Source organism: Vipera ursinii, assembly GCF_947247035.1.
Source record: "Vipera ursinii genome assembly, chromosome: Z".
Taxonomy (NCBI): domain Eukaryota; kingdom Metazoa; phylum Chordata; class Lepidosauria; order Squamata; family Viperidae; genus Vipera; species Vipera ursinii.
The window spans coordinates 3,502,242-3,529,706 of NC_139517.1; the positions used below are offsets into that span (position 1 = coordinate 3,502,242).

At 46.0% G+C, this 27,465-nt stretch overlaps 1 protein-coding gene and 1 long non-coding RNA gene across 2 annotated transcripts in view; both read right to left on the bottom strand.

Annotated features, from left to right (window-relative positions):
- The window catches only part of LOC310649446, a 313,283-nt gene that overhangs the window by 149,251 nt on the left and 136,567 nt on the right, over positions 1–27,465 (bottom strand). The gene's annotated exons all lie outside the window — the stretch shown is intronic.
- On the bottom strand, positions 9,809–22,229 carry NGDN (neuroguidin). The gene is made up of 11 exons (XM_083377777.1): positions 22,177–22,229; positions 21,211–21,270; positions 20,979–21,050; positions 18,652–18,789; positions 17,572–17,656; positions 17,419–17,471; positions 14,794–14,920; positions 14,506–14,674; positions 12,660–12,816; positions 10,712–10,772; positions 9,809–9,951 (listed from the first exon to the last, which is right to left on the bottom strand). Exons 1-11 carry the CDS (start codon positions 22,219–22,221, stop codon positions 9,932–9,934), a joined length of 987 nt encoding a protein of 328 aa, XP_083233903.1. The 5' UTR covers positions 22,222–22,229; the 3' UTR covers positions 9,809–9,931.

Here is a 27,465-nt window from a genome sequence, read left to right on the forward strand (position 1 = left end):
TTTATGTGCCAACCACGGGCAAGGGCTGGGGGGGGCGTGTGTGTGTGTGTGTGTGTGTGTGTGTGTGTGTGTGCACGGCCACGTCTAGCATCCTTCTCGGGGAAACGACACTCCCCCCCCACCCCAATGTACGCACATAACAGAGAGTCTTTTGGCTTTCATCTCGCCCGGCCCCGCCCGCCGTGGAAAAGTGGCACTCTGCCAGCCCATAAACAGCCATCTGTGCCCCAGTCTGCAGCCCCCTTCCCCCATCGCAGCACTAATTGGCAGCTGAATTAATTAAGTCCGGGTTGCTAATTAACATTCCTACGGTGGCGTGTGCAAGGGGAAACTTGCTACCAGCATCACAGCAAAAAAACACACAAAAAAACTGGGAACGAAGCACCGGGCGGGCGGTGAGTTGGCAAACGGTAGCTTGATTTGCACCAGCGGAGAGACCCCAAACCAGGAGAACCTGCATCAGGCTTAAAAATAAAGTGAAAACGATCGATTGCAGGTAGTCCTCGACTTAAAACGCTTCGTTTAGTGAGCGTTCCAAGTTACAACGCCACTGGAAAAAAGCGACTTACGGCTTCGTTCTTCACAGTTATGAATGACTCTTGCAACATCCCCGTGATCACGCGATCAAAATTCAGACGCTTGGCAACCGACTCATATTTATGACGGTCGCAGTGTCCCGGGGTCCAGTGACCCCCTTTTGGAAACTTCTGACAAGCAAACTCAATGAATAGAATAGAATAGAATAGAATAGAATAGAATAGAATAGAATAGAATAGAATAGAATAGAATAGAATAGAATAGAATAGAATAGAATAGAATAGAATAGAATAGAATAGAAGAAGAATAGAATAGAATAAAGAATAGAATAGAATAGAATACAGAATAAAAATAATGGAATGGTCTGTAATAGAATAGAATAGAACAGAATATAATAGAAATAACGGAACGGAACGGAACAGAATGGAATGGTCAGTAATAGAATAGAATAGAATAGAAATAAGAAATAAAATAGAACAGAACAGAACAGAATATAATACAATACAATAGAGAATAAAAACAATGGAATGGTCTGGAATGGAACAGAACAGAACAGAATATAATAGAAATAACGAAATGGTCTGGAATAGAATTAGAATAGAATAGAATAGAATAGAATAGAATAGAATAGAATAGAATAGAATAGAATAGAATAGAATAGAATAGAATAGAATAGATGCAATGGAGAATAATAGAATAGAATAGAATAGAATAGAATAGAATAGAATAGAATAGAATAGAATAGAATAGAATAGAATAGAATAGAATAGAATAGAATAGAATAGAATAGAATAGAATAGAATAGAATAGAGAATAAAAATAATAGAATGGTCTGGAATGGAACAGAACAGAACAACAGAACAGAACAGAAATAACGGAATGGTCTGGAATAGAATAGAATAGAACAGAATAGAGAATAGAAATAATGGAATGGTCTGGAATAGAATAGAATAGAATAGCAGAGTTGGAAGGGACCTTGGAGGTCATCTAGTCCAACCCCCTGCTCAGGCAGGAAACCCTATACCGCAGGTGTCACACTCGCTGCGTCACGTGACGTGTCGCGACGTATCGTGACTTTTTCTGCATTGCGGGAGCTGGGGTGGGCACGGCCTCCGTATGATGCCACCGGCCCAGGGGCTGGCAGTTTGACACCCTTGACCTAGACCAGGGGTAGGCAACCTCGGCTCTTTTACGACTCATGGACTTCAACTCCCAGAATTCCTGAGTCAGCTGACTCAGGAATTCTGGGAGTTGAAGTCCATGAGTCGTAAAAGAGCCGAGGTTGCCTATCCCTGACCTAGACCATCTCCGACAGATGGCTGTCCGATCTCTTCTTAAACGCTTCCAGCGATGAAACTCCCACCACGGGGGCAAGCCAGATTCATTTAACAACCGGGCGCTCGCTCGGGGTCGTAATTCGAGGACTGCCTGTATTCCAGCAAAGGTACAAATTAAGCGGCAAATTTTTGGCTGAAGCTGAACGCCAAACACAGAGCGAATGTCTCGAAGTTGGAGACCTGATACAGTTAGTCCTCGACTTACGACTGCTCTTTAGCCCAACGTTTCCACGGTTAAGCAAGACAGTGGCTCAGCGGGCTTTGCCCCGTTTTACGACCTTTCTTGCCAACAGTTGTTAAGGGAATCACTGCAGCTGTTATGCGAGTCACACGGTCATTAAATGAACCCGGCTTCCCTGTTGACTTTGCTTGTGAGAAGGTCGCAAAAGGGGACCACGTGACCCCGGGGAGGGGGACACTGAAACAGTCGTAAGCACATGCCAGTTGCCAAGCCTCTGAATTTTGTTCCCGTGATCTTGGGGATGCCACAATGGTCGCAAGTGTGAAAAAAAGGTCAGAAGTTCACTTTTTTTTGAACGGTCACTAAATGAAAGCTTGTCAGTCGAGGGCTAAATCTCTCAAATCTTTTTTCTCCCAACATCATTGCTTTAATAAGGACAGTTAAAAAGAAATTCGAAAAGCTATTTCAAAGTTAGTATAGTGCAGAGCGGTGTTATGCAATCTCGGCAAATTTAAGGTGGGTGGACTTCAACTCCCAGAATTCCACAGCCAGCAATGTTAGCCGAGGAGTTCTGGGAGTTGAAGTTCACCCATCTTCAATTCATTAAGGTTCCTAACAGCCAGATTGGCTGGGGTATTCTGGGAGTTGAAGTCCGAGCATCTTAAAGTTACTAAGGTTGCTAACTCCCATCCTGACTGAGGAATTCTGGGAATTGGTGATCTCCTGATGATTGGCTCAAAGTCACCCAGCCAGCTTTCATACAAAAGGCGGGACTAGAATTCACCGTCTCCTAGTGATTGGCCCAAAGTCACCCAGCAGGCTTTCATGCCAAAGGTGGGACTAGAACTCACCATCTCCTTGTGATTGGCTCAAAGTCACCTAGCTGATTTGTTGGCTAAGCTGAGACTAGAACTCACCGTCTCCTAGTGATTGGCCCAAAGTCACCTAGCTGGCTTTCTTGGATAAGGAGGGAGTAGAACTCACCGTCTCCTTGTGATTGGCCCAAAGTCACGCAGTCGGTTTTCATGTATTATGTAGGAAGAATTATTATGTATTAATACAGACAAAGATGGTATTCAGTTCATTCAATGCAGTCTCCTCATTGTTTCAAGCTGTGTGGATTTAGGCACTGTAGCTTATTCAACAAACCATAAAGGTAAAGGTAAAGGTTCCCCCGCACATGCGTGCTAGTCGTTTCCGACTCTAGGGGCCGGTGCTCATCTCCGTTTCAAAGCCGAAGAGCCAGCGCTTGTCCGAGGACGTCTCCGTGGTCATGTGGCCGGCATGACTAGACGCCAAAGGCGCACGGAACGCTGTTACCTTCCCACCGGAGTGGTCCCTATTTTTCTACTTGCATTTTTACGTGCTTTCAAACTGCTAGGTTGGCAGAAGCTGGGACGCGTAACAGGCGCTCGCTCTGTTACGCGGCACTCGGGATTCGACCCACCAAACTGCCGACCTTCTGATCGACAAGCTCAGCGTCCTAACCCACTATTCTGGAGAAAATATATGTGGTCACTAAGAGTTGACAGTGGCTTTTGGGCACATAAGTTCATCAATCAGTTATTATCTATGGAGTCCGGCTCCCAACTCTCTCTAGCCACAGGTGGGGGATGAAATCTTGGTGGTGGTTAAGCAAAATAATGATAATTACATTGATGATGTTCCCCAGTTGGGTAACGAAACGTCTGCAAGAAAACAGCCAAGCTCATTGAGCAGCGAGGACCCCACAGTCATAACGCGTCCCTCTCAACAAACCATGGTTGCAACCAAACCAGATTGCAATGGTTGAAACTCTGATGCGGGGTGTGTATGTGTGTGTGTAACTAGCTAGGATAGATAGATAGATAGATAGATAGATAGATAGATAGATAGATAGATAGATAGATAGATAGATAGATAAATTGTCCATTCAATAGTAGGTTAAAACTAACCCAGCACTTTCAAATGTGGAATCAATTCTTCCAAACTTCATGGGACTCTCATCCCCATGTGTCCCAGCTCACCTGGCCCAAAGACTGTGGATACTGGGAACTGGAGTCCACTAATCCAGGGAGAGCCACTTTCAGGCCTTGCCACACCAAACCAGGGTTCAGATAACCTCTTAGCCACAAACCTTGGCTGGTTGATCTTAGAATTGGTCTTTCCAGGCCTGGCCTACTTGTCAGGTCTTCCTCCCACCCCCAGCCCAAGATATAATAATAATAATAATAATAATAATAATAATAATAATAATAATAATAATAATAATGATGATGATGATGATGATGATGATGATGATGATGATGATGATGATGATGATGATGATGATGGCGGTGGAATGGTAGGAAAAATTGATGGCTGGCTATCAGATTCACAGGCCAGGCTACCCCACAGGCTCCAACTTCAAAGCAAGCCCATAAAGCAATTTTTTTCAACCTTGTCAGCTTGAAGAGGTCTGGACTTCAACTCCCAGAATTCCCCAGCCAACACAGCGGAATTCTGGGACCTGGAGTCCAGACCTCTTCAAACTGTTGCGAAAGGTTGAGAGATAACAGCCATAAAAATCAATCAATCAATCAAGATATAATTATTTTTGGCTTGCTAGCCATGCATCCTAGCAAAGTCCAGCTTATTTAGGAATAGCCAACAGGGGTGTCTTTCGGGAATTAAAAATCCCTGGATTTTCACCCCGTTCTTTTCATTAGCCCCCTCCCCAATTCCTTTGCTCCCTTCCCTCTTGCTCTGTCGAATACCCGGTGGAATTTGACATACAGGGGGAAAGAAAAAGAAAAAAAAAAGATGGAAAGGGGAAAGAGAGGCAGGGGCAGAGAAATTACATGCAGAAAAAAAATGGCAGGCAGGTGGAAAAAGGGAGAAGAGGAATAAAAAGGGAGGAAGGGGAGAAAAAGAGGGGAGAGGGCTGGTTAGGGGCTGCAGCGAGGGAGACACGTCGCGGCGCTGAATGGCGGCGCCAAATTAATTTGAGGAGTGGGAGGCTGCGTGGTCGGAATGAAAATGAGGAGGGGGAGAGCGGAGGAATCGGGGTGCAGGGAGCCCCCTGCAGGCCGAGATGGATAAACGCACAAAAGATGGTGGCTGGAAGTACAATTCGCCCCCCCCACCCCCCAAAAATGCAGATGGACTCAGGAGGGCGGGTGGGAGGTCAATCCTAAGACCCCTCCCCTTTCTCCAGGTGAGTCTGCCCTTCAGACTCCCATCAAAATAGGATCCTTGTCCTGACACCTGGGCTCTGGCACCACCAACCCCATCATCCCCTCCCGTTTCTCCTTAGGAGCGAATTCCGCCACCTTGGGCAGTTTAAGAGGCCGGACGGCCACGTTTCGAGGAGCTTTTGTCTGCTTTCGCTGCCCGTGGAAGGATTCTACAAGCGGTTATCCACCGGGAGCCGAGTTCGGATCCTGCTTCGGCCAGGGCGACTGGTTTTTTTTGTTGCTGTTGATTTTTATCCAACTTTTGTCCCCCCCCCCAAGTCAAGGCGGGTTGTCTTTTCCCCACAACAACCACCCTGTGAGGTGGGTTGGGCTGAGAGGGAGGGGTTGGCCCGAAATCATCCAGCTGGCTTTCATGCTTAATGCAGGACTAGAACTCACTACCTGCTGGTGATTTGCCCAAAGTTACCCAGCCAGCTTTCATGCCTAAGGCGGCACTAGAACTCACCGTCTCCTGGTGATTGGCTCAGTCACCCAGCCGGCTTTCATGTCTTAAGGCAGGACTAGAACTCACTGTCTCCTGGTGACTGGCCCAAAGCCACCCACTTGGTGTTCATGCCTAACGCGGGACTAGAACTCACCATCTCCTGGTGATTGGGCCAAAGTCACCCAGCTGGCTTTCCTCATTAAGGAAATTATGAGTTCTAGTTCCACTTTAGGCCCAAAAGCTGGCTGGATGAATTTGGAATAATCACTAGGTGATGGTGAGTTCTAGTCCCACCTTAGGCCTGAAAGCCGGCTAGGTGACTTTGGGCCAATGACCAGGAGACTGGAAATTCTAGTCCCACCTTAGGCACAAAAGCTGGCAGGGTGTTTTTGGGCCACGCCCTCTCCCTCAGACCCACCCACCTCACAGGGTTGTTGTTCTCGAGAAAATACAGAGGAGGTTTAGGTTTAGGTTTTATTTAATTTGTATACCGCCCTTCTCCCTAGGGACTCAGGGCGGTTCACAGGGCATATATAAATAACAATACAAAAGTTAAAAAAGATTAAACCAATGCCCAGTTAAAAAACAATAGTACAATACTAAGAACAACAATTTAAAAACCCATATTCCCCCATCAGGCCAGACCAGCTAATTCAAATAAATGGGTCTTCAGGCCACGACGGAAGGTTCGGAGGTCTGATGCCATCCGGAGCTCCACCGGCAGTTGGTTCCATAATGCCGGAGCGCCCACAGAGAAGGATCTCCCCCTGGGGGCCACCAGTCGACATTCCCTGACCGGAGGCACCCTGAGGAGGCCCTCTCTGTGGGAACGCACGGGGCGGAGGGGAGTCGACGCCGGCAGCAGGTGGTCCTCGAGGTATCCCGGACCCATGCCATGTAAGGACTTAAAGATCATAACCAAGACCTTGAACCTCACCCGGGAGACAACTGGTAGCCAATGCAGCTCGCGGAGCAAAGGTGTAACATGGGAGTACCGGGAAGGTGCGTTGGATATGTTCACCGCCTTCATTTATAAAAATAATTAAACACGGGACCCAAATAAATAACATTAAAGTAAACCATCTGGCCGGGGGGCGGGTGGATAGGAAGAGTGGAGAAGCCCTGTTGGGGGCACTTTTTCACCCCATCCAAACAACACCCCCAAATTTTTTTTAAAAAAAACCCCCAACAACTCCCTGCAATCTGGTGCACTTTCTCCATTTCTATCTTCGTGGTTTTGTTTTTCTTCCCTTTTGCCCGCTGCTCCCCCCCTTCCCCGATTCCTCGAGCGTGTTAAGCCATCGATTCCCTCCTCGTGTTTATCGGATTCCACTTAGCCCGATCAGAGTTTAAAACAGGCGAGGATTCCCTTCCGAGCTCCGTCGCGGCCTCCCCTCAGCCTGAGCTTGGATCAATGCCATTGATTTTGCCAGTCACTTTAAAGGCAGACGAGGGGGGTGGGGGGGGGGAGAGAAAGAGACGGAAACGTAGGGATTCCCACATTAAGGAGGTCAATCGCAAAAAAAAGGAAGGAAGGAAGGAAGGAAGGAAGGAGCGAGGGAAAGAAGGAAGGGAATAGGAAAGGAAGGAAGGAAGGAAGGAAGGAAGGAAGGAAGGGAGGGAGGGAGGGAAGGAAGGAAGGAAGGAAGGAAGGAAGGAAGGAAGGAAGGAAGGAAGGAAAGAAGGAAGGGAGGGAAGGAAGAAAGGAAGGAAGAGAGGGGAGGAAGGAAGGAAGGAAGGAAGGAAGGAAGGAAGGAAGGAGCGAGGGAAAGAAGGAAGGGAATAGGGAAGGAAGAAAGGAAGGAAGAGAGGGGAGGAAGGAAGGAAGGAAGGAAGGAAGGAGCGAGGGAAAGGAAGGGAATAGGAAAGGAAGGAAGGAAGGAAGGAAGGAAGGAGGGAAAGAAGGAAGGGAGGGAAGGAAGGAAGGAAGGAAGGAGCGAGGGAAAGAAGGAAGGGAATAGGAAAGGAAGGAAGGAAGGAGCGAGGGAAAGAAGGAAGGGAATAGGGAAGGAAGGAAGGAAGGAAGGAAGGAAGGGAGGGAGGGAGGGAAGGAAGGAAGGAAGGAAGGAAGGAGGGAGGGAGAGAAGGAAGGGAAAGAAGGGAATAGGAAGGGAAGGAAGGAGCGAGGGAAAGAAGGAAGGGAGGGAAGGAAGGAAGGTAAAAGGAAGGGAATGGGGAGGAAGCAAGGAAGGAAGGAAAGAGGGAGGGATGGAGAAAGAGAGGGAGGCAGGGAGGAAGAAGAAAGGAAAAAAGGGAAGAAACGAAGGAGGAAAAAAAGGAAAGGAATAGGGAGAAGGGGAAGGGAGGAAGGAAAGAAGAAAGGAAGGAAAAATGAAGAAAGGAAAGGGAATAGAGAGGAAGGAAGGAGGGAAAGAAGGGAATAGGGAGAAAAGGAAGGTAAAAAGAAAAGGAAGGGAATGGGGGAAGGAAGGAAGGGAGGAAAGAGGGAAGAGAAAGAAAGAAAGAAAGAAAGAAAGAAAGAAAGAAAGAAAACAGCTCGAAGCACATGTTTTGCGTTTCCCCCGCAAAGGGTAAGTCCTCAAGTCACGACCGTAAGGGAGCCTACCCATCATGGCCATCAGTCAGGACGGTGGCAAAGCAAGTTGGTTCTGTGACTGACCCATTTGAACACCCAATTTGGGGAAGGGGGGGCAGTCATCAAGCGAAGGTCAGGGTTGTTAAGCAAAACAAGGGTTTTGCCGAAAACGGAAGCGAAAGCCGTTTTTCCCCCCAGCAAAACGGTCTTAAAATGAGGTCACGTCGCTGTGGGAATGAGGTAAACAAGTGATAAATGTAGCCGGATTTTTGAGTGCCCAAAGTTTGGTCAAGTGACCGTTGGGCGGGATGGCATTGGACATTCAAATCCAGGGTGTACGTACATGTCGTCCTCGACTTAACGACCACAACGGAGCCCACCTTTTTTGTGGCCAAACGAGACGTTAAGTGAATTTTGCCCCACTTTACGACCTTTCTCGCCACAGTTGTTAAGTGAATCACGGCAGCTGTTAACTTAGTAACACGGTTGTTGAGTGAATCTGGCTTCCCCGTTGACTTTTACTTGTCAGAAGGTCGCAAAAAGGGGATCACAGGGAAACTGCAACCGTCATAAATATGAGTCAGTTGCCAGGCATCTGAATTTTGATCACGTGACCGTGGGGAACGCTGCAACGGTCGTTAAGTGTGAAAAATAGTCATAAGCCACTTTGGTCAGTGCCGTTATAACCCTGAACGGTCACTAAATGAACTGTGGTAACCCGAGGACTGTCTGTACTTGAAAGATAGATTGGTCAGAACTTTGAACAGTCGTTAAGCAACTGGCCATTAAGTCGAGGATTACCTGTATGCCCAAAACATGCTATCCCAGGGGTCTTCAAACCTGGCCCTTTGATGACTTGTGGATTTCAACTCCCAGAATTCCTCAGCCAGCGTGCCTGGCTGAGGAATTCTGGCAGTTGAGGCCTACAAACAGGGGCCTTCAAACTTGGCCCTTTTATGACTTGTGGACTTCAACTCCCAGAATTCCTCAGCCAGCGTGCCTAGCTGAGGAATTCTGGCAGTTGAGGCCTACAAGCAGGGGCCTTCAAACTTGGGCCTTTGATGACTTGTGGACTTCAACTCCCAGAATTCCTCAGCCAGCGTGCCTAGCTGAGGAATTCTGGCAGTTGAGGCCTACAAGCAGGGGCCTTCAATCTTGGGCCTTTGATGACTTGTGGACTTCAACTCCCAGAATTCCTCAGCCAGCGTGCCTAGCTGAGGAATTCTGGCAGTTGAGGCCTACAAGCAGGGGCCTTCAATGACTTGTGGACTTCAACTCCCAGAATTCCTCAGCCAGGCAAGCAGGCTGAGGAATTCTGGGCGTTGAAGTCCACAAGCCATCAAAGGCCCAAGTTTCAAGATCCCTGTGCTATGCTTTCAGAAAGCAACCTGAGATGGGGGGGGGGGTGAATTGCTGAAACGGCGAAGAAAAATTGAGAAAGGGACAAACCCTGATCGCCTGTCAGGAACCGGTTTAATTAACTATGTTAAACTTTGAATGCTTTGATTTTTTTTTCTCACCCCCCCTCCAGCTGACGTCACAGGAAAGTTTAAAAAAAAAAGCAAACCAGAGTTTAAAGAGGAAAAGATGGCCCTTCAGCTTTATTATTAATAATGAATAACTGTTAATTGTTACAGGCTAAATCGAGGTGTCATTCCCAGCTATTGGGGATCTGCAGACCTCGATCCCAATTAGGGAGGTTTATCGTCTCTTGCGGAAACCTGGAGGGTGAGGGAGGGAAAAGAAAGGAAGAAAGGAAGGAAGGGAATGAATTTAGTGCAGAAAAAAAAATTGTAGCTTCGGGTAGGGTTGGCTTTCTATCAAGAGGCTAGACCTCAGTAAGGACCACAATGGAGCCGAAAATTTCTGTCGCTAAGCGAGACTTTAGCTAAGAGAGATCTGCCCCATTTGACCACCTTTCTTGTCACAAGGTGTTAAATAAATAACTACAGTAGTAACCCAGTTGGTTAAGGGAATCTGGCTTCTCCCCACTGCCTTGGTCACACACCCCGGGACCGTCATATGTGACCGTCATAAATTTGAACCAGTCGCCAAGTGTCTGAATTTTGATCACGTGACCACGGAGATGCTGCAACGCTTGTGTGAAAAATGATCCTAAATCACTTTTTCCCCCAGTTCCGTTGTAACTTCAAACGATCACTAAACAAATTGCTGTAAGTCGAGGACTTTACCTGTACTTTACAGCAAATTTAGAGGGGGGAAAAAATAGCCTAGTAGCTATTTGGGACTTTCGATTTTTGGGGCTTCCTTGCTTTGCACAAGTCCAGATTTTAATCTTTTCACAAGGGAAGAATTCAAACTGAGGTTTTGCTCTTCGCTTCCTAAACCGCCACCGGAGTCAGCCGGAATTTGGGGTGGCAGGCAGGAAAGTTTGCTAAACTTCCTAATTTTCTGATTTGAAGGGGGAGGAGGAGGAGGGGGGGGTAGAAAGAGATCGCCCAATTTGAATTCAGCACATACCTTTTTTCTTGCCCCGTTTCGTGCTGATCTTCTTCCTTCTCTTTTTGGGCGGATTTAAATCCTGTAAAGAGGAAGTGAGAGAAGAAAAAATGGAGATCAGAGGAAAGAGAAGATCAGAACGCAGAGGGGAATCTAAGGATGGAGAAGGGAATTCCGCACTTCAGGAGATAGTCCTCAATTAAGGACGGCAACAGAGCCTGGAATTTTGGTCGTAAATCATTGCAATTGTTCAGCAGATCACCACGGGACCCGATTCCATTTTACAACCGTTTAGTGAGTCACTCCCACAATTCCCCAGCCAATACGGCTGTTAGGAGCCTTAGTAAATTGAAGATGGGTGGACTTCAACTCCCAGAATACCCCAGCCAATATGGCTGTTAGCAACCTTAATAAATTGGTGATAGGTGGACTTCCAACTCCCAGAATTCCCCAGCCAGCATGGGAGTTAGCAACCATTGTAATTTTTAAAATGGGTGGACTTCAACTCCCAGAATTCCCCAGCCAGCATGGGAGTTAGCAACCATTGTAATTTTTAAGATGGGTGGACTTCAACTCCTAGAATACCCCAGCCAATATGGCTGTTAGCAACCTTACTAATTTTAAGATGGTGGACTTCAACTCCCAGAATTCCCCAGCCAGCATGGGAGTTAGCAACCATTGTAATTTTTAAAATGGGTGGACTTCAACTCCCAGAATACCCCAGCCAATATGGCTGTTAGCAACCTTACTAATTTTAAGATGGTGGACTTCAACTCCCAGAATTCCTCAGCTAACAATGCTGGCTGGCGAATTCTGGGAGTTGAAGTCCACTCATCTTAAAGTTGCTGAGGTTGAAGAACACCACCCCAGAAGCCACAGACAAGAAAGGTTCTGATGATCCCCTCCATGGCTAAGGGGATCCACTCCCAGTTTGCAAAGCATGGTAAGCAGGAAGATCAGCTACTCCAAGGACCTAAGGATAGAAAGCAGGAGATTACGAGTTCAAGTCCTGCCGTAGCATGAAAGGTGGCTAGGTGACTTTGGGCCAATCACCAGGAGACAGTGAGTTCTAGTCCCACCTTACACATGAAAGCCAGCTGGGTGACTTTAGGCCAATCACCAGGAGACAGTGAGTTCTAGTCCCGCTTTAGGCATAAAAGCTAGTTGAGTGACTCTGGGCCCATTAACCTGGAGACAGCGAGTTCTAGTTCCATCTTAGGCACCAAAGCCAGCTAACTGACTGTGAGCCAGTCACCAGGAGATAGGGAGTTATAGTCCCACCTTAGAAATGAAAGCCGGCTGGGTGACTTTGAGCCAATCATCAGAAGATGGTGAGTTCTAGCCCCACCTTAGCCCAAAAGCCAGCTGGGTGATTTTGGCCCAATCACCAGGAGACGGTGAGTTCTAGTCCTGACTCAGGCAATAAAGCTAACTAAGTGACTTTGAGCCAGTCACCAGGAGTTCTAGTCCCGCCTTAGGAATGAAAGCCAGCTGGACGACTCTAGCCCAATCACCAGGAGACAGGGAATTCTAGTCCTGTCTGAGTCCAAAAGCCAGCTGGGTGATTTTGGCCCAATCACCAGGAGATGGTGAGTTCTAGTCCCTCCTTAGGCATGAAAGCCAGCTGCGTGACTTTGAGCCAGCCCCTTCCTGTCAGCCTAACCCACCTCGCAGGGTTGTGGGGGAAAGAGGAGGAGAAAGGTGTGCCGGATACGTCCACCCCCCTGAGCGAGTATAATTTTTAAAAAAACTAAATTTCTCCAATAACCAAGAGGAGACCAGGCCCCCAAGGAGCCTCCGGTGCACAGGATTTATGCATCCCATAATGTTCACAAAAATGGGCCCCCTTCCCCCCATCCCTGCCTGACGTGGCTCACTCGCGTCGAGCCACCTTTCCTACTTCCTCCCGGTCGCCAGACCCCGCCAACCCCTTCCCGTCTCAACGATAAGGCCGACCCTGTAAACTCACTTCTCCCAGAGACGGGGTGGCCCCCGTCAGGGTGCTGATGTCCCGGAAGTGGGTGAGGGAGCTGAGTTGGGAGCCGAGGGCCCCCCCTCGTCTACGACGGGCTTTCTCCTTCCGGCTCACGTTGAGACGGACCATCATGCTCTCCTCGTAGTTGGTCCTGCCACAAGAAGATGGGGAGATGTTTGGAAAGCAGAGGTGAAAGGCGGCAGCCTGGCAGATGGTGTGCCGAGGTAGGTTGCGTCTGCCTCTGGAGGCTCCACCCTGTACAACTGAGGCTCCTGCTTCAAGGTCTGGTGAGGCCTCTCCTTTGGGTCCTTCCACCGTGCTCTCCCTTATCAGAGCCTGGGCCCCCACCCCATACACCTTTTAATTGGGGGGGAGAGGGGTTGGAGTAGATGACCTACCACAGGGGTCTTCAAACTCAACCCTTTTATGACGTGTGGACTTCAACTCCCAGAATTCCTCAGCCAGGCATGCTGGCTGAGAAATTCTGGGAGTTGAAGTCCACACGTCATAAAAGGGCCAGGTTTGAAGACCCCTGACCTACCAGATCCCTTCCAACTGCTATTCTATTCTATTCTATTCTATTCTATTCTATTCTATTCTATTCTATTCTATTCTATTCCTTATTCTATTCTATTCTATTCTATTCTATTCTATTCTATTCTATTCTATTCTATTCTATTCTATTCTATTCCCTATTCTATTCCTTATTCTATTCTATTCCTTATTCTATTCTATTCCTATTCTATTCTACTCTAGTCTATTCTTTATTTCTATTTTATTCTATTTTATTTTTCCAATCTTGCCAGAAAATTTGAGATCCCCTCATTCCTTCTCTCAAGTCCAAATATATTTTGGAAACTTTGAACACTGGATGTTTTCTTTGCACGCGCCTGGAGATGCACTGTAGAGTATTTTAAGTTAAGGAGGTTTGGCCCACCAACCCTCCTGGAAGCCAGTTGGGTCTAGTGGTGAAGGCACGGGGCTAGAAAGCAGGAGACGGTGAGTTCTAATCCAGCCTTAGCCATGAAAGTCGGCTGAATGACTTTAAGCCAATCACCAGGAGAGAAAGAATTCTAGTTCCATCTTGGGCATTAAAGCTGGCTGGTAACCTTAGGTAAATCACCAGGAGGCGGCGAGTTCTAGTCCAGCCTTAGGCATGACAGCCAGCTGGGTGACTTTGAGCCAATCACCAGGAGACGGTGAGTTCTAGTCCCACCTTAGCACAAAAGCCAGCTGGGTGATTTTGGCCCAATCACCAGGAGACGGTGAGTTCTAGTCCCGCTTGCGGCATGGAAAGCTGACTGGGTCAATTGCTCTCTCTCTCTTCAATCCAGCCCACCTCACAGGGTTGTTATTGTGAGGAAGCTGGGAGGATGAAAGTGTATTTTTGTCTGGAATTATTTGTAAAAAAATATGACACAGGCCGGATCCAATAAATAAATGAATACGTAAATAAAAATAAATAAAAAAGGAAAGAAAGAAAGAAAGAGAATGAAGGAAAGAAGGAAGGAAGGAAAAAAAGAAAGAAGGAAGGTAGAGAAAGAAAGGAAAGGAAGGAGAGAGAAGGAAAGAAACAAAAAAAGAAGGAAGGAAGGAAAGAGGAAGGAAGGAAGGAAGGAAGGAAGAAAAGAAAGAAGGGAGAGAAAGAAAGAAAGAGAAAGGAAGGAGAAAGAAGGAAGGAAAGAAACAAAAAAAGCAAGGAAGGAAGGAAGGAAGGAAGGAGGAAGGAAAAAGAAGGAAGAGGAAGAGAAAGGAAGGAAGGAAGGAAGGAAGAAAAAAGAAGGAAGAGGAAGAGAAAGGAAGGAAGGAAGGTCTGACCCTTCCCTCCTTCCTCACTAACCGGTGCTCATCCTCCCGGTTCTGCCGGGCCGTGTGGGCGTGATGCCCTTCCCGGATCTCTTCCGGAGCGTCGGAATACTGCTCCTTCAGCTCCCGGATGATGGAGCTACTAAGCGCTCGCTTTTTGGCTTGTTCGGCCATCTTCTTCTCTCTCTCCATCTCGGTTTCGTCTGCGAGAGACAGACAGACAGACACGTTTGGGCCGGATATAGCAACCCGGTTTGTTCTTCCTTACGCCGCGACGCCAAACTCTGCCCTTCCCTTTGCTCAAACCAGGTTGCCTTCTTACTGTAATGCACGGGGACCAGGCGAGGTGGGACGTATTTCCGGATGCCTCCTTTGGAGACGTCTTTCCCAGGAGTCTTGGCGGCACCCCCAACATCCTCTTCCTCTTCTCCGTCTTCCGAGTCACTGAGCTGGGAACGGGACAAGAAAAACGGGTGGGGGGGGGGGTTGGACTAGATGACCTACAAGGTCCCTTCCAACTCTGTTAATTCTAATTGCAAGGGATTGGTTGAATTTAGGAGTAGAGCAATGTTTCTTAAGTCTGGGTAATTTCATGAGGTGGGGACCTCAATTCCCAGAATTCCCCAGCCAGTGGGTAGATCGCAGCCAGCATTTGTGGATTTCAACTCCCTCACTTTGGGCCAATCACCAGGAGACAGTGAGTTCTAGTCCCACCTTAAGCATGAAAGCCAGCTAGGTGACTTTGGGCCAATCACCAGGAGACGGTGAGTTCTAGTCCTGCCTTAGGCATGAAAACCATCTCGGTGACTTTCAGTCAATCACTAGGAGACAGTGAGTTCTAGTCCCGCCTTAAAGCCAGCTAGGTGACTTTGGGCCAATCACCAGGAGACGGTAAGTTCTAGTCCTGCCTTAGGCATGAAAACCATCTGGGTGACTTTCAGCCAATCACTAGGAGATAGTGAGTTCTAGTCCCGCCTTAAAGCCAGCTAGGTGACTTTGGGCCAATCACCAGGAGACGGTGAGTTCTAGTCCTGCCTTAGGCATGAAAACCATCTGGGTGACTTTCAGCCAATCACTAGGAGATAGTGAGTTCTAGTCCCGCCTTAGGCACAAAAAACGGCTGGATGACGTTGGGCCAATAGCCAGGAGACGGTGAGTTCTAGTCTAGCCTTAGTCACGACAGCTGGCCTGGTGACTCCGGGACATTCATGAGAAGATAAATAAAGATAAAAGGAAGATAAAAAACATTTTTGGAAGGAGAGAAAACTTTCTCCTAAGCACCACCATGACTTTTTCTCAAGTCACAAGGGCTGAACTGCCATTAGGCCAACATTTCATTTTCTCCTAGCAATGATCAAACCATCTTCCAAGCTGGCTTAAAACTGGTCTCAGCTCAACTTCAATCAAAAGGTAAGATGATTAATATTAAGCCCCTGGTTATTTTCCAGAGCAGGGGTAGGCAACTTTGGCTCTTTTAGGACCCGTGGACTTCAACTCCCAGAATTCCTCAGCTAGCCATGCCGGCTGAGGGATTCTGGGAGTTGAAGTCCACGAGTCCTAAAAGAGCCAAGGTTGCCTACCCATTCCAGAGTATCTCTTTCCAAACAGCAGTTCTACCTCATCAAAGAAAGACAGAAGAAGGGACCTATTCGCACAGTCCCAGATGTATGCAAAATATCCCCGTCTATTTTAAATCTTCCGGAAATGTTCCTTTTTCTCAAATCGGACGTTTCCATAAATGAACCGTCTGCAGCCTTCCTACCGAATTCGAAGACCAAAAAAGCGGAGACAAGAAACAAGAGATCGAGAAAAACTCCGGAAGTCACAACAAGCGCAAAAATACATTTTGCAAATTTGATTTGAAAATAAAAATTAACTTTCTCCAATCTTAGACATCACCCACATCCACTGCTCTGGGGACTGTCACACAGTCTGCAGACGTTTGACCCCAATTCATTTTTGCTCTGGAGCCCCAGCCAGGCTATAAGGAGCCCCCAGTTTACGACCGTTTGTTGAGTGACTGTTGGAAGTCACATCGGCACGCTGAAAAAGGGACTTTATGACCGGTCCTCACACTTATGACTGTCAAAGCGTCCCCACTCTCACGTGAATAAAATTTGGGCGCTTGGTAAAATTTGTCGCAGCCAGCTTCAGACAAGCCAAGTCAGTGGGGAAAGCCAGATTCCCTTAATGACTGTCTGATTCGTTTAACAACTGAAGGGGTTTGCTTCCCAACCGTGGCAAAAAAAAAAGGTTGTAAAATAAGCACAGCTCATTTAATAAACTGCCATGCTTCACAATGGCAATATTGGGGCCAAATGCGGTCGTAGGTCCAGGACCCCCCTCCCACAACTCATTTTTGCTTGACTTACGGCCGCAATTGGACCCAAAATGGCCGTTCGAGCTATTCCTCGACTTACGACCCCAATCGAGCCCCCAAATTTTTGTCGTTAAAGTGAGACGTTTCTAAAAGGGGTGCTGTCCCACTTTACGACCTTTCCCGCCACAGTTGTTAAGCGAGTCACTGCCGTTAACTGAGCAACACGGTCGTGAGGTACATCGGGCTTCCCCGTCGACTTTGCCTGTCAGAAGGTTGCAAAAGGGGGTCCCGTGACCCCAGGGTCCCGCAACGGACGTAAATATGAGTCACTTGCCAAGCGTCTTGTTTCTGCTGATATGATCGTGGGCAGGGGTAGACAACCTTGGCTCTTTCAGGACTCGTGGACTTCAACTCCCAGAATTCCTGAGCCAGCATGGCTAGCTCAAGAATTCTGGGAGTTGAAGTCCACGAGTCCTAAAAGAGCCAAGGTTGCCTACCCCTGATCATGGGGATGCCACCACAGTCCTAAGTGTGACAAATGCTCCTAAGTCACATTTTTCAAATGGTCACTAAACAAACTGCTGTAAATTGAGGACTACCTGTGTTCCAGTCTTCCTCTTTTCCTACCTTACTGATCAAGTTATCCGGATTCGGTTTGAATTTCAAGGGATCGTTTTCATCTGAAAGGAAAGAAGCCGGTTTAAGATGGCTCTACTTAAAAGGGTCCAATTTGCACCATTTTTCCCCCCAACACACCCTTCCAAACCCCTCATGACTTACCCAGTCCCCCAGTAACAGCTGCCTTCACAAGTTTGTCTACCTGGTATTTCAATTTCTGCTCAATCGGACGCATCTTCTCCAGCACCTATCCCCTCCACCCCCAAAAAATATTTATTTAATTTAAATATATCAGTCCTTCTCAACCGTAGCAGCTTTAAGATGGGAGGACTTCAACTCCCAGAATTCCAAAGCCAGCAATGTTAGCTAGGGAATTCTGGGAGTTGAAGTCCACACCCATCTTAAAATTACCAAGGTTGCTAACAGACATGCTGGCTGTGGAATTCTGGGAGATGAAGTCCACCCCTCTTCAATTTATTAAGGTTTCTAATAGCCATATTGGCTGGGGAATTCTGGGAATTGAAGTCCACCCATCTTAAAGCAGCCACGCTTGAGAAAATGATTCATGTCATCATGAGATTCTGAGTGACTTATCAATATAAAACATCTCCAATTTTAGCTTTAGCCTTAAATCACACCTAACAGCTCAGAATGTTATTATTTTGATGATTTATTAGATTTTTATTCAGGAATTCAAGGCAGCCTACACAGCTTCACCTCCCCGCTCCCATTTTCCACCACAATGATCACCCTGCAAGGTAGGCAGGTCCAAAGAAGGGTGATTGGCTCACAATGTTTGGGAAAAAACAGGAAGAGAGCAATAAAACTTATTTTGGAAACTGCTTAAGATCTGATTGTGGTAGTAAGTTGAGGACTACCTGTAGTCTCTTAGCCATCCTACCTTGCAGGGCTGTGGTGAGGCTGGAAAGGCTTGGTTTGCTATATAAAATGGAGGATTAACCTCTAGCAAATATATAAGCAAATATAAATATTTTTTTAAAAATAACAAACATGCATTTTAAGATTTTCATTTTTGAAAAATATCTTATTCCTTGAGAAGAGCTGTGCCAGCCAATTGCAATCACACAACTTTCCAATATCTGGATTTCAACTGCCAGAATTCCCTAGCCAGCAGGAAATTCCCAGAATCCTCCTCCTGAACAGGCTGGGGAATTCTGGGAATTGAAGTCCACCTATCTAATGGACCAGATCTCCCTGCAAGAAGTCCAGGATGGCTCATACCGTCCTCGTTTCCACCAGCCGCAGTAAGGCAGGCTGATTGGCCAAAGACCGTCCCGAGGTCTTCTCCAACATCAAGTGTGAGAGATCTTGAAGGTAGAGGAGAAGGAGATGGTCCTTGACTTCCAGGAAACTGAGGCCCTGATAAGAAGAGAAAAGGAGGTTGGTGAACCACGGGGAAGATTTGGGACTTTGAGGGGAGACTCTGGGAACAGAAGTCAGGTATGAAATGCCACCACAGTAGGAGGCACTGGAATGGACCCAGTATGGGGAGAGAATGGAATGGAATGGAAATAAGGAATGGAATGGAATGGAATGGAATGGAATGGAATGGAATAGAATAGAATAGAATAGAATAGAATAGAATAGAATAGAATAGAACAGAACAGAATAGAACAGAATAGAATATATGGAATGGAATGCAGAATAGAATAGAATGGAATAGAAAAGAAAAGAAATAAGGAAATAGAATAGAATAGAAAAGAAAATATGGAATGGAATGGAATACAATAGAAATAAGGAATAGAATAGAATAGAATAGAATAGAATAGAATAGAATAGAATAGAATAGAATAGAACAGAACAGAACAGAAAATATGGAATGGAGTAGAGTAGAATCGAATCGAAAATATGGAATGGAATGGAATAGAATAGAAATAAGGAATAGAATAGAATAATAGAATAAGGAATAGAATAGAGTAGAATAGCATAGCATAGCATAGCATAGAATAGAAAAGAAAATATGGAATGGAATAGAATGGAATGGAATGGAATAGAATAGAATAAGGAATAGAATAGAATAAGGAATAGAATAGAATAAGGAATAGAATAGAATAGAATAGAATAGAATAGAAGAATAGAATAGAATAGAATAGAATAGAATAGAATAGAAATAAGGAATAGAATAGAAAATGGAATGGAATAGAATAGAATAGAACAGAACAGAACAGAATTAAGAATAGAATAGAAATAAGAATAGAATAGAATAGAAATAAGAACAGAACAGAATATAGAAAATATGGAATAGAATAGAATATCTTTACTGTCATTGTATAACTCACAACAAAATTGCCGCCCACAGTGCACACTACACACAAGTAAAAACCACAAATAAGAACACACATTATATACACACACATATCCTTCACTGCTTTATAAAACCCTAGTGAGGCCACACCTGGAATACTGCAGCCAATTTTGGTCACCATCTCACAAAAAAGATATTGAGAGTTTGGGAAAAGTTCAGAGTACAGCAAGTAAGAGGATCCAAGACCTGGAGACTAAAACATACGAAGAACGGCTGCAGGACTTGGGTTTGGCCAGTCTACAGAAAAAAAGAAATAGGGGAGACACGATAGCAGCATTCCAGTATCTGAGGGGCTGCCACAAGGCAGAAGGGGCCAGGTTGTTCACCAAAACACAAGAGGGAAGGACAAGAAACAACGGATGGAAGAGAGAAACAACCTGGAATTAAGGAGAAACTTCCTGACAGTGAGGACAATTAACCAGTGGAACAGCTTGCCACTAGAAGTTGTGGGCGCTCCATCGCTGAAGAAGAGACTAGACATTCATCTGTCTGTTGACGGTATAGGTTCTCCTGCTTGAGCAGGGGGGGGGGGGCTGGACTAGAAGACCTCCAAGGTCCCTTCCAACTCTATTCTATTCTATTCCTTCTACATTCTACTATAAGCTCCTTGGTCTTAGTCGTGTCAATTGGCTGCGGAGACCTTGCAGATAATTAAAAGTTCACAGTAGAAGCACTACAGATAGTCCTCGACTGACAACAATACGTTTAGTGACTGTTTAAAGCAGGGGTCTTCAAACTTGGCCCTTTTAGGACTTGTAGACTTCAACTCCCAGAATTCCTCAGCCAGGCACGCTGGTTAAGGAATTCTGGGAGTTGAAGTCCACAAGTCCTAAAAGGGCCAAGTTTGAAAACCCCTGGTTTAAAGTTACGAGAACACTGGAAAAAAGTGACTTACGACCTTTTTTTAACACGACCGTTGCAGCATCTACATAGTCACGTGATTAAAATTCAGGCCCTGGGCAACTGACTCACATTTATGACGGCTGCAGTGTCCCGGGGTCATGTGGATCCCCCTTTCGCAACCTTCTGACTAGCAAAGTTCACGGGGAAGCCAATTTCGCTGAACCAGCAACCGTGTCACTCAACAGCCATGGAAAGAAAAGTAGTAAAATGGGGCTATAGCTCTCTTAAGAACTGTCTCGCTTAGCAACGGAAATTTTGAGCTCAATTGTGGCTGTAAGTCGAGGATTACCTGCAGCTTCCATATTTACCTGTAGTTTCCATATTCCTTCCAGAAGCTTACCTTCTCGGTGGGGTACTCTCCTGCTCGTACCTTCTGTACTAAACGTTGTACATGATGGGTAACTGCAACCACCTACATCCCCACCAAGGAAGGAAGGGAAGAAGGAAAATCAAATTTGAGGAAGGCAAAGAAGAAACACTGCCAGCTGCAAAAAAAAAACAAAAAAAAAAAACTGGGAAACGGGGCAGAACAACAATTCAGCTAACAGTAGAAATTAAAAGCTTTATCTCACCTGTTCTTGGAGAGATTTGAAGAGGGTTAGGGCTGCAGGTAAGTCAGCTTCCACAATATCCTAAAACCGGGAAGAAAATAAGGGGTGGGGGTGGGGGAATCAATTTCTGTGTTCCAGAATTGTTCCATCTTATTACCACCTTCCAAATTACTCCAGGTGAATGGACTCCAGGTAATCTACAATTTCTGCCTGCAGTGATAAAGAGATCTTTCCCCCCCACCTCTCTGTTTAATCATGTCAATCAGTAACGCAAAAAAATTCCTTCGTCAATTTACCTGAAATGGTATAAGGCAGGGGTAGGCAACCTCGGCTCTTTTATGACTCATGGACTTCAACTCCCAGAATTCCTGAGCCAGCCACGCTGAGGGGAACGGGAGAGGTTTCCAAGCTCAGCCATGGCTGGCTCAGGAATTCTGGGAGTTGAAGTCCATGAGTCATGAAGGGGCCAAAGTTTCCCTCATGCTAGCTGAGGAATTCTGGGAGTTGAAGTCCATGAGTCATAAAAGAGCCGAGGTTGCCTACCCCTGGTATAAGGGATTGGACTAGATGACCTCTAGGGTCCCTTCCAACATTTATTACTTTATTATTATTATTATTATTATTATTATTATTATTATTATTATTATTATTATTATTATTATTATTACTATTATTATTACTATTACTATTATTACTATTATTATTATTATTATTAGAGGAAATAAGAGTGGAAGAACACACACACACATAACACATACACACAGCTCATAGACACGCACCTACGCATACATACAAAAACACAAATACATTACAATGCACAAATATATTAATATATTTAATTGCATTAAATATATTAAATTAAATAAACTCAGCTCTGCCCTGATCGCACACTCAGGACAAAGAGTATCTGTTCAGACAAAAGGCATTGTCGACCCGTGTTCAACACGTGTGCGTACGCCTCTCCTCCCGCCCAGGCCCCTTGCTCACACGCGAGTCCATCAATTCACACGGCGGAGGCAGCCGCTCCGCCATCGCTCCGGTTCCCACGTGTGGAAAAGCCGCGTTAGTTCCTGCTGGGAGAAATCCCGCCTTCTTCAATCGAGTTGTCCAATCCGAGGGGACGCCCGCCTCAGTGGCACAGACCTCTAGCCAATGGTTGAGCGACGCGGAAGCCTCTCAGCCAATCACGCCGAAGTCTAACGAGGTTTTTTTTTTAAAGGAGCAGATGGAAGTTTTAAAAGCGGACCTCTCCGCTTCTTTGACGAAGGTAAATAGCCAATAGCCCTTAAGAGCCCACCTCCTGCGGAATACATGTGGCCAATGAGAGGAGGAGGTGGGGCCTCCCCTTTGGAACGTTGACCAATCAAAAACTTTAAAAGGGTTATAAACAGGTTCTTGCTGAAGCCCCGCCTCGTCGGATCCAACAGCCTTTCAGAATTTGAACCTGAACCATCCGCGAAACTTTTGGTCCAATCAATGAGCTCCTCTTAACAATTTTCATTCATAGAATTTTTCACTACACCGTCCTTTATAATTGATTATATTATAGAGAGCCTGGGTTTTTTTCCCATTTCTAATTAGTAGATATCATACAGACCATCCAAAGGCTTCTTTTGTATCTCCTATTATCCCCAGCCAGGATGATAGGCATTGTAATCCAACAATCTGGAGACTTTAGGTTGAAAAGGGTTTTTGAAAAAAAATATGCTCTAAACCGGTTTTGTTTCAACTTTGGCAACTTTAACGTGACTGGGGAATTCTGGGAGTTGAAGTCCACAAATGGTGCCTGGGGAATTCTGGGAGTGGAAATTCAGGCATTTTAAAAGTGGCTAAGATTGAGAAACACTGCTGTGAGGATTGCAGCAGAATGCCTAAATATATGCCAGTGGCCAAGCCCCCAAATTTTGATCATATGACCATGGGGAACGCTCCAGCGGTCATAAGAGCAAGGACTGGTCTTAAGTCACTTTTTCAGTGCTGATTTAACTTCAAACATTCGTTAAAGAAGGGTATGCTGGAACGGACTCAAGATGGCTGTTCTTGCCTTACTCTACATCAGGGTCTTCCAACTTGGCCCTTTTATGACTTGTGGACTTCAACTCCCAGAATTCCTCAGCCAGGATGCCTGGCTGAGGAATTCTGGGAGTTGAAGTACACAAGTCATAAAAGGGCCAAGTTGGAAGACCCCCTGCTCTGCATAATTTAATCATAAAGTACCAAATTGGTTATATGGAGATATAAACTTTATATTTGTTGTTGTTGTTAGTTGCGAAGTCGTGTCCAACCCATCGCGACCCTATGGACAACGTTCCTCCAGGCCTTCCTGTCCTCTACCATCTTCTGGAGTCCATTTAAGCTCACACCTACTGCTTCAGTGATTCCATCGCTCATTCTCTGTCGTCCCTTTCTTCTCTTGCCCTCAACCTTTCCCAGCATGAGGCTCTTCTCCAGTGAGTCCTTCCTTCTCATTAGGTGGCCAAAGGATTTGAGTTTCAGCTTCAGGATCTGGCCTTCTAAAGAGCAGTCAGGGTGGATCTCCTCTAGGACTGACCGGTTTGATCGCCTTGCAGTCCAAGGGACTCGCAGGAGTCTTCTCCAGCACCACAGTTCAAAGGCCTCAATTCTTTGGCGCTCAGCCTTTCTTATGGTCCAACTTTCACAGCCATACAGTGCAACTGGGAAGACCATAGCCTTGACCACAGGTCTGCAACCCGCGGCTCCGGAGCCGCAAGCGGCTCTTTCAGCCGACTCCTGCGGCTCCCAGTCCTCTGCAATGTGCAGTCCAAAAAAAAAAAAAGTGGGACTAAAAAAGTTCAACCAATCAATTCAAATATGCGGGGTAGGTACATATCTCGCCTTGGCTCCACTCTTCAGTCAAACCCTGTTCTGCGCATGCGCGCATGTACGCAAATGAGCACACATGTTTTTGCGGCTCCCAGCTTTTCCTTTTGTGAGGGAACCAGTTGCGAGTGGCTCTTTCACTGTTTCAGGTTGCTGACCCCTGGCCTTGACTATACGCACTTTTGTTGGCAGGGTGATGTCTCTGCTTTTTAGTGTGCTGTCTAGATTTGCCATGGCTTTCCTCCCCAGGAGCAAGCGTCTTTTAATTTCTTGGCTACAGTCCCCAACTGCAGTGATCTTGGAGCCCAGGGAAATAAAATCTGTCATTACCTCCATTTCTTCCCCATTTATTTGCCAGGAATTGAGAGGGCCGGATGCCATGATCTTGGTTTTCTTAATGTTAAGTTTCAACCCAACTTTTGCACTCTCCTTCTTCACCCGCAACAAGAGGCTCTTTAGTTCCTCTTCACTTTCTGCCATTAGAGTGGTATCATCTGCAATAAAAATTTAGACACAGGTAAATATAGGAGTCCAGCTGAGAATGTGTTGGACAGCAGGGATTCCCTGTGTGTTTGTGTGTGTGTCAGGGAGGATTCCCCGCAATTTGGCTGGGCTTCCACCTGCCCTAGGAATCTGGCTCTCTATTGTTCCAAACATTAGCTTTGAGTAAAAGAATTTTACTCTATTGTTGCTCTTCCTGGCTTCTGCCTCAGCTCTCCTCCTGCAGCTCATTTCTGGCTGACTCAGCATCATAGAACAGGTAGTCCTTGATGGACGACCGACTTCGAAGTTACAACAGCACTCTAAAAAGTGACTTATGACCGGTTTCCCCACTTAGCACGCTTGCAAGCATCCCCATGGATATGGGCTTTACATTCGGAGGCTTGGCAACTGACTCACACGACGGTGTTGCCAGCTTTTCTGCCCAGCAAAGTCAATGGGGGAGCCAGATTCACTTAACAATAACGTCACAAACTTAACCACTACAGTGATTCGTTTAACGAGCATGGCAAAAAAAGTCACACAATCGTGTATGGTCACAGAATGCCTGCCTTGATTATTAGGATTATCCTTGTTTTATGATGATGGTGGTGATGATGATTTCTTTGTTGTTTTGCAACTACAATGAGAGCTTATGAACCAGATTCCTTGTGTATTTAATGAGAGTCCCTGTCATAAGGTTTTTTGTATGTTTTTTTGATCTCATTTATATCCCGCCCTTCTCCGAAGACTCAGGGCGGCTTACAATTTAAAGCACAAATCAATGTGCTTAGCAATAGCCTTCATTCTATGTATATGCCTGCTTATTAGGGCTTTCACACACCCCCAAGCGGCATTATTACAAAGTCAGCTTAATTGCCCCCAACAATCTGGGTCCTCATTTTACCTACCTCGGAAGGATGGAAGGCTGAGTCAACCTTGAGCCTGGTGGGACTCGAACTTGCACTAATTGCAGGCAACTGGTGTTACTTAAGCAGGCATTAGCCCACTGCTCCACCAAGGTAGTTGAGCACTACCTGTACTTCATTTGTGCTATGAATATTTGGACTGTTACTCGTAAAGCATCGGCTTTGTGATGACCACGCTGAACGGTCAACAGCCTGGAGCATTGTGTTTGCAGAGAAATGTCGCCTCTACCTCCAGGAAACACGTAACAATAAATCAGGGGCCGTTTTGAAACTCGGCTGTTCTCCAACAATGCGCAGCTCAGCTACTCGGAGTCGGCAACAATAGCTGGAGCACGCCAGGGAAGGCAGCCAAAAAGCGGGTGGCATCCCTTTGTCTTATTCAAAGTTTCCTCTTTCTAATCCAGGGATGCCATTTTCACCTGCCTATTGTTACTAAAAACCCAGGGCGGATAATGGCCGGCACATTCCTCCTCTTTAAAGTTGGACTCCTTCAGCACTTTCTCTCTCTCTCTCTCTCTCTCTCTCTCTCTCTCTCTCTCTCTCTCTCTCTCTCTCTCTCTCTCTCTCTCTCTCTTGCTTCCTGACTCTTCCTTTTTTAATTGTGCCAATTACATGCCCAGCCGGACTTCGAAGGCACCAATCCTACCACAGGTGCTCCTCGACTTACTAACCACTCGTTTAAGTGACCGTTCAAAGTGACAACGGCGCTGAAAAAAGTGACTTACGACTGTTTTCCACACTTTAAAAACCGATGTAGCATCTCCAAGGTGACGGGATGAGAATGTGGACGCTGGGCAAATGACTCGTATTGATGACCAGTTGCACTATTCCAGAGTCACGTGATATTTTTTTTTTAAAAAAATAATTTATTATTATTTTTGCTTCCTGTTCCTTTTTTATTTTTATGTTGTGTGTTTGAGTATATATGTGTTTACATATAGTTTGAATATATTCAACACAATGTACATAGTGACATTGATAAGGATACTACATTTGCAACATTCTACATAATAGTTCTTTATCAAAATGACATACGTACTAAAAGAGTACTTAGAAAGAGTACAGAGAAGAGCAACAAAGATGATTAGGGGACTGGAGGCCAAAACATATAAGGAATGGTTGCTGGAATTGGGGATGTCTCTAGTTTAATGAAGAGAAGGACGAGGGGTGACATGATAGCAGTCTTCTAGTATCTCAGGGGCTGCCCCAAAGAAGAAGGAGTCAAGCTCTTCTCCAAAGCTCCTGAAGGCAGGAGAAGAAGCAACGGATGGAAACTCATCAAGGAGAGAAGCAACCTAGAACTAAGAAGGAATTTCCTGTCAGTTAGAACAATTAACCAGTGGAACAACCTGCCTCCAGAAGTGGCGAATGCTCCAACACTGGAAGTTTTTAAGAAGAGACTGGACAGCCATTTGTCTGAAATGGTATAGGGTTTCCTGCCTGAGCAGGGGGTTGGACTAGATGACCTCCAAGGTCCCTTGCAACATTATGATGATGATGATGATGTATGACAGAAAGGAATGGCAAATACAGTCTTTTCCTTAAGTACTCTATATTATAATTTTTTCTTTAATTATATAAGATGCAGAGCTATATTTTGACTGTTGTGTCACACTTAACGGCCGTCGTAGCATCCCCATAGTCATGTGACCAAAATTCGAGCACTTGGCACCTGCATGCATTTACGACAGTTGTGCTGTCCCCGGGGTCATGTGATCCCCATTTGCGGCCTTCCCACCTGGCTTCTGACAAGCAATGGGGGAAGCTGGGTTCACTTAACAACCGCATGGCTCCTTTAACAGCCGCAGGGATTCGCTTAACAACTGTGGCAAAGAAAGGTTGTAAAGTGGGACAAATGGAAATGTGGGAGCTCCATTGTGGACTACCTGTGTTAGCCTTGCTCAGGGCTAGGCCACCTTGGCTCTTTTATGACTCGTGGACTTCAACTCCCAGAATTCCTGAGCCAGCCACGCTGAGGGGAAAGGGAGAGGTTTCTAAGCTGAGCCATGCTGGCTGAGGAATTCTG